Consider the following 17,778-nt stretch of genomic DNA (forward strand, 5'->3'; position numbering starts at 1 on the left):
TGTTGGGTTTACCTCACTAAGTGAGCCTTTTGAGATAACTTCTGCTCAAAAGCACTGTGGTGTTAACAGCCGATCCTATTTAACTTCTAAAATTAAAGGCTACATATTGAAATGATGTCTATGATCACCTTTTTACTCTCTCTCTCTCTCTCTCTCTCTTTCTCTCTCTCTCTCTCTCTCTCTCGCCAAGCTGCTTGAGACAGGAAAATTGGCACATAATTCACTCCAGATGAATCAATATTTATTCCAATCTCCCAATCTTTAGCCTGCAGCAAATGACAGGTTTAGCAAAATAATTTTTCAAGACCATTGTATTTAACTCTTTGAGCCACCTGAACACACAGTGAAAACCAAACAAGCACTGAATTAGCTAGCTGAAAAGCAGGGCTTATGGGACACCAAAGCACAACAAAGCTTAGGCATGAATTAGCCTGGCTTAGGCATCCAAATACTTCTCCTGGGTCAGGAAAGACACCTCTATATGACACGTTTTGTCATTTAAGTGAGGATTCACAAAAGTGCCAAAATTCATGCCAAACAGCACCTTCCTATGCTCACTATCGTAGGTGTAATTCCATTGAACATAGTAGGGTTTTCTTCTAAGTAGGCATAGAATTAAAGTCAGTATGAACTAAGTCCCTAATTAATTCTTTGGTCCATTGAAAACTGCAGACTGACCACTTTCACCCTGCCCTATATTTGCAACTTCAACTTGGTGACCTTGATTAAGAATCACTCAAAATTCAGGCTGGTGTAACAGCCCAGCATGCTTTAATTTCTGGACTACTAGAGAATGGGAAGCCTGATTTTTGTTTATGGCCTCTATGTGTGTAGTTGCCCAAGAATGAAACTTTTGTGTTGTATCTAGAATTCTTTGAGATTTTTTTGCCAGTCTTACAGAAAGTCCTTTATCGTTCCTCAAAGTCCTTTAAGGTGAATGTTGAGGTTCTGGCAAAAGCATCTGGCTTACACTCTGGGCAAAATTTGGTGGTGACCTAGGAATGCCTGTACAAAATGTCTCTGAGCAGTTACCCTAAACTCCCTAAAATTCTTTTAGTTTTCTTTAAAATTAGTCTATTTTTGCTTGACTAGAAGCTTCCGAATTCAGGTAAATTTGGCACTACGCATTTTAATACTGGCACTGTTCCTCATCCTGCAGAAAAGTTTGCATTTAAGTACTGTTACTGTCCTGTGAGAGGAGAAGGGAATTGTGAGAATGCATCTTGTTACTGGTAGTTTACTAGGTGCATATCCCTGGGGTCCATGTCAAAATCTACAATTATACCCAGAGAGAATACTTTGAAGTTAGTTTCTGAAAATTAGCATTCACATCTACTGATAGGTAGGTACTTAGCTAAGCCTATCTGAAGAATATCATGGTTTTCTCAGTCCATGACTGGCACCGAACAATGGCAAAGTTAGCTTACAGTGGTTATTCTTTAGATAATGAAAGTGATTTCCTGTTTTCAATTAATTTATATTAATTATGATGATGATTTTAAAGAATTTTGACAGGACTGTATTACCATTTATTTACATTGCAGTAATGACACCTTGGTTTAGTCTGTGTTGTTGTTTTCTTTGATAGCAAGTGAGATATAATTGTTGCAAAACATTAACAGGGTTGTTAGTTTACATAATGTGACCCTATGCCCTTATCTCAATCATCGTCATCGTCATCGTCATCATCATCATCCTGCATCAAAAACTGGTCATGACACAAGCAGTGCACATTGCAATTCATTCTTACATCCTATCTTGTGTTAATGTTTCATTCCAGCAAATTGATTAAGAAGTGGTGCTTAAGCACTTGCAAATATGGAAAGAAGTCTACAAGCAGAAGCAACAGCAACTTTAATAACTGACTACCTGTTTAGTGATGAATGCACCTTGTAAGCCTCAAAGGTTAATAGTTAAGGAGGGTAGTAATGTGGGTTGTCTCTTACACAAAGGGGAAAGAAATAACCTAGAGACTTTGAGAAGAATTCATATAGCAGCACAATACTCAAGGAACAATAATGCACATGCAAGGTATTTTTATTTTTAAATTTTAACACTTAATATACTGACCAGAAAGTTACAAACTGTGAAAGTTTCTTCAAAATGAATAATAAGGCAGTTGCGCTTTATGAAGCATTTATAAAGCAAGAAGGTTTCATTAGAGCAGATATCTAAAATGATATTTTCTGACAGACAACCATTTTCAGGCAGCGAAGTGCATTAATGTGTGTTTTTGCTTAAAACAGAAACAACATCAATTCAAGCATGACAAGACAGGCTTTGCAGAAAAAGCAAATTAGTAGCCATTTGCTTCAAACATGCAGTATTTAAAGAATACACCAAGTTGATTCCAAAGATATGTAAAAACACTGCTTCTGTAATCACATTTCAGCACAGCAAATTCTCATAGACAGAAATATGAACCCAGGCAATTTGACTGAGTTGAGGCTTTTTGATAAAATGCTGCTTATAACCCCCACCTGCTATTACAATTCTAAACCTCTCAGGGGAACTTTGAATTCCTTTCAGGGAGAAGTTTATGATTGATGACTTCAGTTATTTCAAGTGTCACTATAAATCTTTTGTTTCAAATTTATAATGAACATTCAAACAGTTGAGAAATGGTTAAAATAAAATTTGAAAACACCTCAGTTCGTATTTTTAAGCTGAAGTGCAGTGTCTTGCTGAAAACACATTTGTTTGTTTTTAACAGGAAACTGAAAGCCCATTCCTGAGACAGAAGCTGTGCTAATTTGATAGCAATCAACAATGAAGCAGGGAGGGGAGGGAAACCACTGAAAGATAGCAGTATATACCTGGCAGAACTGTCAACCATGCAGAGTGAAAGGATATCCCAATAGAATTACCCGCCAAGCATGTATACTCCCCAGCATCCTCAAAAGTTACATTCCGTATATAGAGAACCTCAATCTCTTTGTCCGTGGTGTTAACACCGGCAGCCTAGAAAAGAAAAGGGGAAGCAAGAGAAAAAGCTAGACATTTTAGGAATTCTTGTGGATGGGAAGTGGAACCACGGAAGCTTGGCACTTCGAAAGAAAAAACGGTGTGCCACTGTGGGGGAGATCCCATCCACAAAGCCCTCAACCAAGAGACGTTTACCAAGAGATCCCAGCTCACCTCAGAGAGGAATGAATCATCGACACCCTTCACCAAACCTACACTCACCACCTATTTATGCATGCAATCAAACCACATGGAAAAATTCACCCACAAAACGTTTGAATGAAAAGGTCTTAACTTACAAAGAAAGATCAAACACACAGAAAAACACAAATAAGGACCATCTGAACTGTCACTTAAGATGGCCTTCAAATTAAGAAAAGGGAATTTCAGAAACTTATAATGAGGAAATTAAAAGTAAGAAAGTATTTATTTAGTTTCCTGAACAGGAATAGTTTGACCACTATGGCCCATGCATTGGTAATCTCAAAATGGGATTACTGCAATGAGTTTTACCTTAAGGTTGATCTGGAAGCTGTGGTGGGTGCAGAATGGTGCAGCCAGGTTGGTAATGAGAAGAGCTTGTGCCAGCCAGCATATTACACCTATGCTGAGGGAAATGCAATGGTTGCCTATGTGCTACCAGGCCAGGTTTAAAGTCATGATACTTGTTTACAAAGCCCTAAACAACTCCAGACCAAATTCCCTAAAAGACTGTCTCACCCTACCTGCCTGTTCAGTTGCTGGACTCAACAGGAGATACCCCCCTGGAGGTGTCCCAAGATTTTGGAAGTCCAGTCCATGATGGCTCAGAATAGGGCCTTCAGTTTCTTAGCACCAAACCTCCAGACCACCCTAACGTTATTAATGAGACAGGCACTAACCATTTTGGGGGTTTGGTGCCTACTAAAACATACTTTTTCCAACAAACATTCCCAGGAAGGCAAGCTGTGTACAGTAATTTTATACAGTATTTAGTTCTGATCTTATATTTTGTTTTTTGACATGGCTTGGACATGTCTTTAAATGAAAGCAAATCATAAATATCATTAAATGAATGATAAAAAGTGGTTTGCTCGTTACAACCTGGATTAAACACAGCCTCAAGAATTTTCTTATCTACTAGCATATTATTTAATGCCTAGGTCTGAGAACACAAGCTACCTCAAGGAGTCATATGAATCAAGCCTGAGATTTAAATTTTAAGTAGTTTATACAAACCCATCATGGACCCAAACATAGGTCAATCACAGGAAAGCAATTAATGTGCCTGAAGAAAAAACAGGTCACTACTGCCTCAAGTAGTCATGGGAATCAAATCTGAGGCATTGTCTGGGTGTGCCCATTTGTGATAGATCTACACTTTGTGACATCTACTTCATAGTGACCAAAAGTGTGTAAAACTGAACATTTCACCTTATCCAGAAAAATGGTTGACTTGATATGGGTCAGCAAGAGTAGTGAGATACAACACTGCATTTAATATTAACATTATTCTGAGGTGAATGTGGCATAACTCTATTAAGTGTACAGAGAAGTCAAACAATAGGACCATTTAAAGCCCAAATTAAGGAAATATAACATTAAAAAAAATTCCTGGCCTAGAATAGTCAACACAGTAGCTTTATTGCTACATTGCGACATGAGGGATTAAGACCTCTATATAACAGAGGATCCATACCAAATGACCATGAGAAAGATGGGAATAAAATAATTTATCTGTCATATATGACATATTCAAACGTTACGTGTTTTGCTCTGCCTTTTAAAAAGGCCATTTACTAAGAAATATTTTCACACTATTAACAAGATCAAGCTGAAGCCCAATACCATGGATACATAGTGCTTGTGTAAAGCTGGTGATCCAGTATATTGTGTACTGGATCCTCAGGTGGATGGGTCTACAGAGATTCCGAACCAGTCTGCTACTAGACTGGGGGTGGGGTGGGAAGTCAGGTACATATAGCACACACAATGACACCTAATGTGGTCCCAGATAGTAGCTGTGATTTCCAGAACAATGACTAAGCCATCATGTACCTAGATTAAGAATCAGAAGCCAAATGTGCAAAAGTGAGAAAGGCTCAGAGTGGCCAGGTCAGAATCACTCAGATTATGCTGAGAACAAATATATATGAACACAAACAATACCTCAAAGTAAAACAGAGAATACAAAAGGATTAAAAACAGATGACTAAAAATACACACACAGTATTTGTGGGAATTTTTCCATGGCTACTGGGAGTAACACCAGTTGCATCTCCAAGAGAGGATTATAAATACACCAAGGTCACGGAGTTATCCTACAAGCTGCCTGCAGAGTCCCAAAGCACCAATTTTTTCCAGCTTCTACATCCAGCTTTCTTTAACAGACGTTTTTACCTTTATCTGGCAGAACCACAAGCCAGGCAGACTGGTTGGCCTCCCCTATATAATTGGAGACCTTACAAATATATTCTCCAGCATCCTCCTCAGTCACATTGTACAGTTTCAGCACTTCAGCATTGGAACTATTTATCCCCGAATGCTAGAACAGACCAATAACACAGGAGAACAATGTAACTACTGCCCCAAATGTTAACACCAACATGGTCCCGCCACCAAAACACTCAAAGACGTCTTCCATTTAGCATAAATACCAGTACAGAAATATTGTACTTATTTTAAAAGACCAAAGTTTTCTTACAAAAAATGAACAGTTCAGGATGCCAATTCATTAGAAGCCTGGCTCCACCACTTAATTTCATTAAAAAAAACAAAAGCCAAACCCAGTACTTTAAAATGAGCAGCTCCTTTGTAACAAAATCAGGCATACTTTAAAATAGCTGCCAACTGCCCTGTGGACATTTCAGAATAAGGTGGTGAAAAATTGACATCACAGTATCTTTGACATACAGAAAACCCAGCCTTGCCAGCATCTCTTGGCAGCCAATATGGTCACTACAGAAGGACCTTCAATGTTTTCCTAACCTCTTAATATCAAAGACAGAGTATTTTCTTTGGTTTATTTTGGATAGTCTTTGCCAATGAATAAATCACAAGTGATGTCAAGATAGTGGCACTGCAATCCTCCTAATAAATGATCATGATGTCTGAAAAATAAGCAAACAATCATGCAGACAGATAAAATGGTTTCTGGAAAGTGAAACGTGGAACAAACTTTTGCTTTTGTTTAGAGTCTAAACTCTAACTGACAACTCCATATTCCAGCATATTTATGTGCCGGCAAGGATGAAAGCTTCTGGGTCATTAAAAGAAATTCTATTCCAGTTTCAACAATCTTTTTAATATTACAAAAAGAATTACGGATTGTCTCAAAAAGACACAATAACTCACTTTTAAAACTTCCAGATACGGTAATCCATCTGGCCCAATTTTACTTCCATTCTTTTCTATGTGTTTTATCCACTGGATATGAGGCTGGGCATCACTGTAGACTTTGCAGACAAATTCTGCGTCGCCTCCAACAATTGCAGAGGTATTTGCTGGTAGGCCGGCTTGTAGGATAGGCCTGTGTGGTGATCGTTCTGTTAGGAAGCAGAGATGGAGAAGGGGGGCGGAGGGAAAAAAAGAGAGAAATTATAAAGACGCAGAACTAAACAGTGCTGCCAAGAAAGCTGTTAGTGAACATGAGCCAAAAAGCCCTGTAAGGCTGTTGGCTGACTTCACTGAAATAATGTTGTAACCAAAATGTAGAACAAAAACTGCACTTCAAAGAAGGTGCTTGAACACTACAGTTGGAATGCTATCTAAAGACTGCACTTTTAAAGAGGAGGGGGGGAAATGGTGCAGAGCCTAGGGTCGCATTGCATGGAGAGAACAATTAAGCACAATTCACTAAGCAACTTTTTAATATCACAGAAACGATACTGGCATTAAACTAATAGCACAGTTCAGTTGGTTTATACTCTATCGAATTGGCGGGAATGGGAGAGAATTCAGTTTTCACCTCTCAGTTGTGTTTAGATTGATGACAATTAAAACCAAATCAAACACACACACACACACACACACACACAGATTCACCAACTTAAAAAAGCATAATCTTGTGTTCTAAATCTAAGTCAATATATACGTTGCTATTGCCAAACCTTACACAATAAGGTGAACTGAGGCATACTGTTATAACATAAACGTACATACGTCTTGTAAAAGCATTAAGGAATTAGGAGCTAAGGATTTCCCTTGTCAATATGTGAAATGAGAAAGTATCTAAAGTCTTAAGAACAGTAATATTTTTATTTTTGTTCTGCCTCATTACAGATATATTTATTTGTTTAGAAGATCTTTAAATATCCCCTTCATTTTTAAATCAACTTTGCCCAATTACTGGGGAAACCCCTTCCTCCCATACCAAAGTGTACCACATTCAACAGGTCCTCCCAACCCTCTGGGTAGCATTTTCAGGCAGCTGGAACGGTTGCTGTGAGGAAGAGGGGACTACTTCCACCTGCCAAATTGCATATGCCTAAATCCATTGTTTTTAAAATCATTTGTAAATGTTTATATAGATTACATCAACCTTGTAAATAAGCCCATAGAAGTTACTAGCCTGTAAAGGAATACTAGTCTGCTGGGGGGTGGCAGAGGGAGGATGGAGAGCTGCATTTCTATGCTGGAAGTGGAAGAGGGGGTTTACTGGGAGCCTGCTTGGTTTCTATGCTGGATTCCAACCCTCAGCCTACTTATTCGTCTGGATACAATTCCTCGTGGTCAAATGACTACCAGACTAGTGCTTAAATACAAGGTTAGATTATACATACACACACACACACTTTTAATGGTTTGTTTCTTTTGGGAAGCCACAATGAATAGAACCTACGAAGCTGGGCACAATGGTGGTCGAAAGATAACTGAGGGGATGGGCGGGAACCCTTCTAGACATGCGCAGTAGGCAGTGGGGGAGGGGTTCCCACCCAAAACGCCTCAGCTATCGAAGTTTTCCGAGGATGGCTCTGCGCCATATGTGTGATGCACAGAGACCACGACAGAGAATGAATAGAACCTACAAAGGGGATGGGGAGAAAAACCTTTCTTTGCAGACATTCCTTCCCTAGTCAACACATTGTTTTGAAAAAGAAAGAAGTTCCAAATGGTCCTGTGTGAGAGATGCCATATAACAGAAAAAATGTTATTTCTTAATGATTGCACTAAGCAGTGCAGCTTATTTCATATTGGTTGTTGTCAGTGTGTAAATTTAATATTGATCTTGGCCCTGTTCACAGAAGATCAAAGAGCCGCTGCGTAGCTGCTGTAAATATTTGATTTACAAAAATAGGCTATATGCAGGTAGGCGTAATCACTTAATCACTTAATTATAGTGATACTTAAAATTCATCCAAATGCCAAAATGGCATATGGACTGTTATGCTGTGTAATCCTATCCATGTCTACTCAAAAGTAAGCCCATTGAGTTGAAAAGGACTTACTCCCAGATAAGTACATAAAGTATTGCAGGCTTAAGCATGTTGGCTTCCAAGAAATTGACGTAAAAGCAAAACACTAAGGTATAATAGCAAATAACAATGCTGCCAAACAATGGAATCTTTCATACAGCCCTATATATTTGGCATGCTGCAAATGCCCACTGGGAATTTATTCACTGATGCAGCTCAGGCAATGTACTACAAATCAGGAGCCTCATTTAACTCATGGCTCTTACAGTGCAGTTTTTAAATTGTTTCACACCTATATGTGCAACTGTGTGTATGCCTTAACTCTATGCAAGTGCCATTTAAGAATGGGATGTCATACTGAGGTCTAACTGAATGGAGAATATCAAGTCAATCTAAAGAAGCTGCTCTAATTCTAACTTGGTGCCTGATGTAGGGAATTGGCTGGATGGGAGCAAATAAATTCAAACTTAATCCAAACAAGACAGAGGTATTCCTGGTTAGTTGAAAGGCAGATCAGAGAATAGGGATTCAGCTTGTGCCAGACAGGGTTATACTCCCCCTGAAGATTCAGGCTCGCACTTTCGGTGTACTGGATTCAGCCCGGAACCTTGATGCCCAGGTTTCAGTAGTGTCAAGGACTGTGTTTGCTCAGCTGAGGCTAGTGTGCCAATTTGTTCTAGTTCCTGCCTTAGTCAGATCTCATTTTGACCACTCTACATGGGATTGCCTTAGAAAACTGCTCATAAACTTCAGCTGGAACAGAATGCTGCAGCGAGTCTGTTGACAGGGGCCACATGTGATTTCTTTGCTAAAACAGCTTCACTTTATCATCCATAACCAGTTCAAAGTCCTGGTTATGGTTGACTTGAGACCAAGCTACCTGGAAGACCACATGCACATCTGCCTGGATTTTAATATCTTCAGGTGAGACCCTTCTCTTGGTCTTGCCACCATCAGGCGCACGACTGGAAGGACACGAGAGAGGGCCTCCTCAGTGGCTGCTCCCAGGCTCTCAAAGTCTCTGCTGAGAGGTTTTATTTGTATTTGTTTATTATTACATTTTTATCTTTCCCCTTTTTCTCTTGTGAAGGTGGCTCATAAGGTCCTCATCCTCCTCTCCATTATATCCTCACAACCATCCTTTGAGGAAGGTTAGTCTGAGAGTCAGTGACTGGGACAAAGTCATCCAGTGGGTTTTATGGCCAAATGGGGCTAGAACCCAGATCTTCTGACTCCCAGTCCAATATTCTAACCACTACACTGGCTCACACCAGTGGTTGGATTCCTCTCTGTTATTCTTCTGTGAGCAGGCATGCCTATTATATGATGATGATGATGATGATGATGATTTGTATACCACCCCATAGCCGAAGCTCTCTGAGCAGTTTTCATAAGATGCCTATGACATGTAAACTGGTCAGTTCCTGAAGGGGGGAGGTAACTGGGTACTATCTACTTCTTTTCACTGATGTATTTTAATTGTGCTTTTCTGGATTTATTTTCATGTTATTCTTTAAATAAGATTTTTGTTTTAATCACATTTTATTATTGTTAGCTGCCTTGAGCCCCATTTTTAGTGGAATCTTAATTTATAATTAAGCTCATTTCTTGTCTTCAAGGATGCAAACAGACTTAAAACTGGTAAAATCTCAGAACAAAGGTCCAAATACTAGTGGTCTGGTAATGGGGTGACAGTGCTCTTTGTGGTGCAGTTATTTATTTATTTTTATAGACTGCTCTTCAGTTGGTATTTCCAGGGCAGTCCCCATTTGTTTAAAAAATAATAAGATACCAAACATTAATAAACAACAACCAATAAGAGTGAAGAAAAATTAAAGAACAACAGCATAAAATGCTTTGGGAGGCTGTTAAAAGAACTAGGAAATTGTAAAGGTCTTTACCTAGGAATAATATTTTATATATATATATATATATATATATATATATACACACACACACACACACACACACACACACACACACACACACAGGTAGGCACAAGGCAATCCTCCCTGGGGAAAGAATTCATTAAGCAGGGATCAACAACCCCAGCTGCCACCTATCTCACACTTCAGATGTATTTATTTTTCATTTATTTTATTTATTTTTATCCCACCCAAGAGTGGAAGGGGCAACCTTCAAAGATATACAGGCAGGTTGATAAGGGAATAGACAGTCCATCAGGTACCCAGATCCCTGTGCAGCAAAGCATTAAAAATTTAAGCAGAAGCATACTTTGAATTCTCCTCAGAAAAGGACTAGAGGCCAGTGTGCAACTCCTTAAGCACTGGCAAGACCCAGCATCTGTTTTTTGGACTAAATGCCATTTTTGAGCAGTCTTCAAAGGCAGCTTCACTCACAACACATTGCAGTAGTCTAGCCAAGAGCTGATGAAGGAAATACTGAGCCCCGACTTTGGGTAGCTTTGATGTTCTATATCTGATAAATTCCAGAAGTGTGTGGGAAATTATTAATGCATATTTTTAAAAATAGCTGCCTTGAGTGCCATTTTATCAAATAAATAAATGCTTTGTTTTATTTTTTAATATTTATACCTTTGCTTTTAGGATAATGACCTCATAAGGTAGCTTCCAACAATAGACATAAAACAATAACCATAAAAATAAAAAAATATGAATAAAAACTAAATGCCAGGTAAAATCAGTAACATAAAGCCAGCATGACAAAGATCAAAGCAGAGAAGTTTAGAAAAATATATGTTAAAAAATCAGTGAGACAAGTTTAAATTAAACAAGTAAATCCAACATGGGACTCCCAAAACTTCCCCATGGAAAGATATATATGTTTATTTCTATTTATTATTATTATTATTATTATTATTATTATTATTATTATTTCTGAAATGTATAAGCTGCCTTCTCCACAAGGAATCTTAGGACAGTAAACATTAAAACAAACAATCCAAACTAAAAACCATAAAATTACACATTAAATTATAACGTAAAACAGCAACTCTTCAAATCAATAAGCCAAACAAAATACAACAAGCTTTTTAAAATTAAATAAATTGTAAAAAAAATTAAATGTTAAAATGTGTACAACATATGCTCCCAAGACAGTAAGAGCACATAATTTCCACCCCGTTGCCTTCCAGAGTGAAGTTAATGAATGAATACAGGAAGTGCAACTTCACCATTCTTCCTATTTTTTTGCACATATGATTCGCATCTAAAGCCACTCTGTGTGTTGTCAGATGTAGGAATGGTATAAATGAAAAATAAATGTAAATTGCAAATCGTGGTTTAATGTATAAGTTACTATTTTTATAGTCCTGGAGAAAACTTATAAAATTCCCTGCCCTTTACTAAATAAGCTCTAATTCCATCTCCCCTACCCCTCTTTGGGTACAAAAAATAGCAAGCATGATCTCCCTTTAATGGAAACCTTACACCATCTTCCAAAACATATTACAATTGCCTTTAGTACAAAATGAAACCTTAGAGAATATTATTTAAAATGTTTTTAGAAAGTCAGTAGGCCTCATGTTTCATTTATCCACATCAGGGTTTGATTTCCTTTGCGACCTTACTTCTTGCCCTTAAATTTTTTTTTTAAGAAGTCCCCAACACCATAGGAAAAAAAGTCACCATCATACTAACAGTAACACACTATATGTTTTTTCCCCCACTGGAAACTATTTAACTTTTAATCACATATGCTAATTTAACTGAAATACAGCAGCTGAACTGATGTTGGAATCTTTGGTTCTAAAATTTTAAAGGAAGCATGTAAGTCTGTGAATGTTTACGTAGATGTAATCCACTGATTAAAAGTAAAAACTGTTTCCAAAGTTGTAGGTATTTTAGGAACGCATTGCACAAAACCAGCTGGGCTTCTTCATCTAACAACAAGTGTCCTCCACTGGATGATCTTGGACTCGCTGAACATGGCAAGCCCATAAGCACAGAAAATGCTACCAAAATGAATCAGGCTTTCTGCATAACACTGCCATCCGTACGTTTCCTGATCCTAAATAAAGCAGCAGTTGCACATGATAAACTGTCCACTGGCATGAAACCAATCTACACTAACTACATGGAATGTAAATGCAGAAAACCCCTTTCAAATCACATAAAAATGTGTAAGGGGAGGTGTCATAGCTCTGTCCTCTGCCAACATGCCCAGCACACACACACACCATCCTCATGTTAGGGATGCATCAGAAAGGGCCCTATATTTGCACCAATATATGTACATTGATTTCCTCAATAAGAGTATTGGGCCAGGGTTCTTCTTGACAAGGACAAGTTCTGCATGTATACATCAGTACGCACATAGTGTCCCTTCTGACATGCTCCAAATATCCAAATGGCAGGGGCATATGGGTGCAAGGTATGTTGGCAGGACTGGCTGGGGAATACTGGGAGTCCTATGATCCTTTTTTGGCTAAACATGCATAGGATTGCACCCTATGGATATTAAAAAGTATTCTTTCAGGCCTGGTGGACTAAAACTGTAATCTGAACCTCTAGTAATAAGAAATCTTCTTGCCAAAGGAAGTGAGGCAGGTGGCTACCAGGAGGAGGGCCTTCTCTGCTGTGGCACCCCAACTGTGGAATGAGCTCCCTAAGGATGTTCGCTTGGCACCTACATTATATGCCTTTAGATGCCAGGTGAAGACCTTTTTATTCTCCCAGCATTTTAACAGTCTATAAATAAATTTTAACGTGGTGTTTTAAATTTATAATTTTGCATTGCTGCTGTTTTGATCTGGTTGAGCTTTTATATTGTATTTTATATTATGGTTTTACACTGTTGTTTTATACTTTGAATGGTTTTAATTTTTGTGAACTGCCCAGAGAGCTCTGGCTATTGGGTGGTACAGAAATGAAATAAATAAATAAATAAATAAATAGTCCTTCAAGGGGCAATGATTGTGCTTTCAATGACTCACTGTTAGAGGAAGGTTGTGTTCAGCGCCACTAGGCTTACCCAGATTGGTAACAGATTCATTTTGAAGCTGTTCTCCCTCATTTCAGTCACTATGCAGTCTCATCATTGATGCAGCAGTTCCAGCTATACCTAATAGTGCCATTTAATAATTATTATGCCTGAGGAATACATAGTTGCATGAAGTATTCATGCATAGGTACAGCACTGGTGGGGTTGGATGATATAAATGGGAGAAACTTTTCATGTTGCTTCCTTTAATTTGATAAATCTGTATTTGGGTGCAGCTTCCTTTCTACTACTGCATGAAGCAGTGTATTAAAATGTAAGATCCTCTGGAGTTCATGGACCTTCACATACTCAGAACTTGCCTGTGCATCCTGGCTAAATATGGTCATTTGAAAGATTGAACATTACATTGTTGTGCAGCTCTCTTGGTATATGGGCAAGCAGCAGTGGCGATAAGAGACTGTCATATTCCTGAAGAAGACTAAAAGCTGTATTTAAGAAAATATCTCAAAGACAAAGGCTAGCTTTAAAATACAAAGTGTGGCTAATGTGTGCTAAATAAATACACTGGCCTCCTGGGAACCAATTATATTTGTTTCTGCATCTAAGAACAGTTAAAGTGAACCTTTATTAATTTTTCATTCAAAACTATAAAATGTTAAAATAAAACTACAGAGCCTTTGCCGTCCCAGTGCTGTAAATCCATCAACGTTCCATATATTTATTCTCTTATTTACTTCTGCACAGCGAGGTCAAACAGGCACATGGGAAATAAATCTTTGCTAATCGAAACTTTATAGCTTTCCATTGCAACCATTTATATGACTTGTTTGCATAAAACATGCCAGCATCATCTCATTTAATGAGGAAAATAGCTTTTGCATACCAAAAAGAAAAGAAAAGAAAAAGATACTGGACAATACAATTGCTAACTACGTGCTGGCTCAGCGCCATTGATATGGGTCAAATAATTGAAATGTATTCATATATGTTAATCAAAACTCCATTTACCATATTGAATCTAATTCAGCATTAAATGGCTAATCCAGGATTCCAAAAATATTATAAATAAAGGGGGCAAACATAAAATCCACCACCAGTAATGTAATCCATGATCATCACTTAGTAGGGAAGGGAACCTGTAGAGAGCGGGTGAGTATCACTCCACCTACAGAGTGGCCATATCACATGTCCAGAAACCAAGTCTTGAATTTTCTCTTACATGTCAGTGAATATTTCTGACCTGGTTGCAGATGGTGGCTATATAAAATGGACAACTGGTCCACTATATCTCATTGTCCACACCCTAATTTAAGACTCTCTGCTTCCTCATGCCCTATCACCAGTCAGTAACTAAATGACTTATGAGCGCCTCTGCTGTGTAAAATGGTAGGCGTTGACCATTGTGAATTCCATTGTATTTGTTCAATGATATGGAGAAGTAAAGCTGGTTTGCTAATTTTATTTTGGGAGTAAACAGGTGTAAACTACAAATTTACACTAATCAACGTCATGTGCTATATGGTGAGGCATGGGAAGGAAAAGCCTCTTCTAGGATCATATCATCAATAAGGGTGCAACCCTATACATGTTTAGTCAGACAAAAAGTGCTGCAACTCCCAGCATTCCCCAGCCAGCACCACTGGGGCATGCTGGGAATTTTTCTATCTAAATATGCATAGGATTGCACCCTTAGACTAGCTTCTACTCTACTTAAAATAAATACACCATATCTCCAATTCTGAAACAACGAGCAAACTTGATTGTTTCATGTTCTTTTTTAATCAGTCTTTTGTCACATAAACAAAAAATATCCTTTCCTAGGAATCAGAAGGGATGAAACTTCACTCTTTTATTTACCAAGTTTCCTAGAGAATATTTTCTTTAAAATATTTATTTATTGCAATTCTATACCACCCAATAGCCGAATATAATGCAATCCAAGTGCTCAGAATGCTTCAAATGCATTATTTTAGTAATCCTTACAAGATCATTGTATGAGAGGTCAGTATGATTGTCCACACACACAAGACAAAGATCTGAAAGAACAGTAGTCTGCTCAGTGGGCTACACTAACCACACAATCAGTTTACTAGAAAACAACTTTTCACATTAGATAGTAAAGTAAAGCAGTTCCATCTGTACAGATTTCAAAGAAAGTTGGGAGAATTCTGACAATGAGCAACTGACCTACCAGAGTATCGGATGACTCAGCAGGTATATACAGAAACTCACATAGCCCAGGAATCTGATCTGCCATGGTAACAAGTAAGTCAACTTTGAGTGTGGTCAAGTAAGTCAACTTTGAGTGTGGTTAAAGGTAAACGCTGGATAAGGAATAAAAAAGGACTATAAGGATTCCAGTCAAGCTACCACTATAACTCTGTGAACCTTTGCTATATAGCCACCTTTGAGGAATCGCAAGTTTGCAAGCAAGGGAGGCTGCTGGGGCATAATTCCTAACTCTTAACATTTGGGGAAGGTCACACATTTCTACTTACTTCAGGATCTATGTACTTACAGCCAACCAGGAGGAAAGATGAACTGAGTTATACACTGGCTACAATACTGAGGAATGAATCCATGAATATTTCTTAAAGGCAAAGGGCAGGTGCAATTGGCTATTACAGCAAGTCCATTCCACAGTTTAAGAGGTGGAGGAGGAAGAGGAGGAGAAGGAGGAGGAGAATTCCTCAGCAAACAGAAGGTATGGGGAAACCTGAAGAGTCCCATTGCAAAAATGCCATACCTGCCAGACCAAAGAACCCTTCTACTCCATCCCAAACCCTAACTTGGTTACCAACACTCATTCTCTCATTCTGCAGCACTGCAGAGCACCAGCAGACTACATAGAAGTCATCATCAGTGCCTGCCTTGTGACCCAAAGCCAGTTTTTTTCCCCCCATTGTCTTATTAAGAGGAGGGAAAATACCCAACTGCAACTGCTAAACCAGGAAGTAAGGAAGGTGACAACGTGCATATAAGTTGTTAGTCTTCTCCCAAACCTTTTCTGGGTCACAAACACCCTTAAAAGATTTGCTCAAAGCAACTCACTCACTGTTACAATGTTAAAAGCTCCAGGTTATAATGAACACTTTTATGCACCACTGATGCATCAGACTTTGGGTTGGGAGCTGTATTGTTGCAAGAGGGAGAAGGTGTAAAGCATCCCACAGCTTCATTTAGTTGGAATTTGTCAACAGGGGAAATAAAGTTTTCATCAGTACAAAAGGAGTACTGCAAGGTGGCTTGGGTTCTGGTTAAGTTAATTCATCCTCTTAGCTGCTTATCATGCTTTGTAATGGTTATGGACTACCAAAATGGAACTGGAGATGGTTGTGGAAGTTGCAAGCGTAAAATATGCAAACTGAACATATTGCAGGAAGAAAAATGTCACTGCAGGTGCCCCATCAAGAAATGGCCGAACAAACTAACTTGACCTCTCCTGCTTTCCTTATTGGTTGCTGCACACTGAACTTTGAACAAAGATCAGTGTCCTGCTATGGGAAATGGGACAGAAAATGTGGTACACCTAATGGTACAGTTCCACCAATAACACTTCCTGTTGCTGGGGTTTATGTGAGGGCAGGGAGAGTGGACTAAATTTCAGATTATTTACTGCAAATACAAACATATTTTGATTGAATAATTAATACTCAACGGGTATTCTCACTATTCAAACCCCTTTATAGATTAGTGATCCTCTTCATGACCAGAAATATGGAAACAATGGAATGTTCATTATTAGGAAAACAATGTATTGTTAAAACCCTACAGAATGAGATCACTAGATATTACACCCAGTTTTAACATCAGACAAAAATGTTGGCATATTCAACTTCACCACAATCGCTAGAGCCAAAGAAGTCAGAAATAGCACTTGAAATATTATGTGTGAGCACAATACACATTTACAACTTCTATTCTTTCACCTACCTAAAGCCTGATTCCCCAACATCAAAGTATTCTCATCTAAGACTGTCTTTAAAAAATGTCAGCATTCTTTAATCTTTAAAGAAATTCGCCTGGCAAGTTCAACTTGTACCTCTGTCTCTGTTTTCATCACTGATTTAATCCTTAGCAGTGTTCAGGAATCCGTATCTTTACAAAATTCTCAGGTATGTTGACTATGGCTGTAATCCAGAGGTCCATGTATGATCCCTATGCCTACCAGAATGTTTTTAATTTTCCATTCTCAGCAGCTGCTGCCACAGAACCCATCCAAACTGATATTTCAAACTTCTGAGCTCAACGGAGAACACAGCCATGCTTCTCTAGTTATGTCACTTCTAGTCCTTGAAGCTGCAAACTAAGGAGACATAGCCAAGTCACGGATGGCCATTTTAAAAATTATTCTTGTAATCCACTCTGTTCTTTATCTTAATGGATAGCCAAGCTCTACAGCATAACTTCACATTAAAGGCTTCACAGATACTGAGCACGTGCACTCAGCTGTTATGAGGACATCAACTGGGAGAAAAGAAAGGAAGGCAGAAAAACT

General features: G+C 38.5%; 1 protein-coding gene across 8 annotated transcripts in view; it reads right to left on the reverse strand.

Annotated features, from left to right (window-relative positions):
• FGFR2 (fibroblast growth factor receptor 2) overlaps positions 1-17,778 on the reverse strand; it is a 131,195-nt gene that overhangs the window by 42,203 nt on the left and 71,214 nt on the right. For 4 of the 8 annotated variants that reach the window (XM_063132743.1, XM_063132746.1, XM_063132744.1 and 1 more), the window contains 2 exons: positions 6,298-6,488; positions 5,344-5,488 (listed from right to left, as the gene is read on the reverse strand). In XM_063132743.1, the coding sequence (XP_062988813.1) occupies positions 5,344-5,488; positions 6,298-6,488 (336 nt within the window). Of the gene's footprint in view, positions 1-2,816; positions 2,962-5,343; positions 5,489-6,297; positions 6,489-17,778 lie in introns of all 8 variants that reach the window. The other 4 variants (XM_063132748.1, XM_063132747.1, XM_063132745.1 and 1 more) reach the window with 1 other exon arrangement.

This window comes from Elgaria multicarinata, chromosome 8 (genome assembly GCF_023053635.1).
Source record: "Elgaria multicarinata webbii isolate HBS135686 ecotype San Diego chromosome 8, rElgMul1.1.pri, whole genome shotgun sequence".
Lineage (NCBI taxonomy): Eukaryota > Metazoa > Chordata > Lepidosauria > Squamata > Anguidae > Elgaria > Elgaria multicarinata.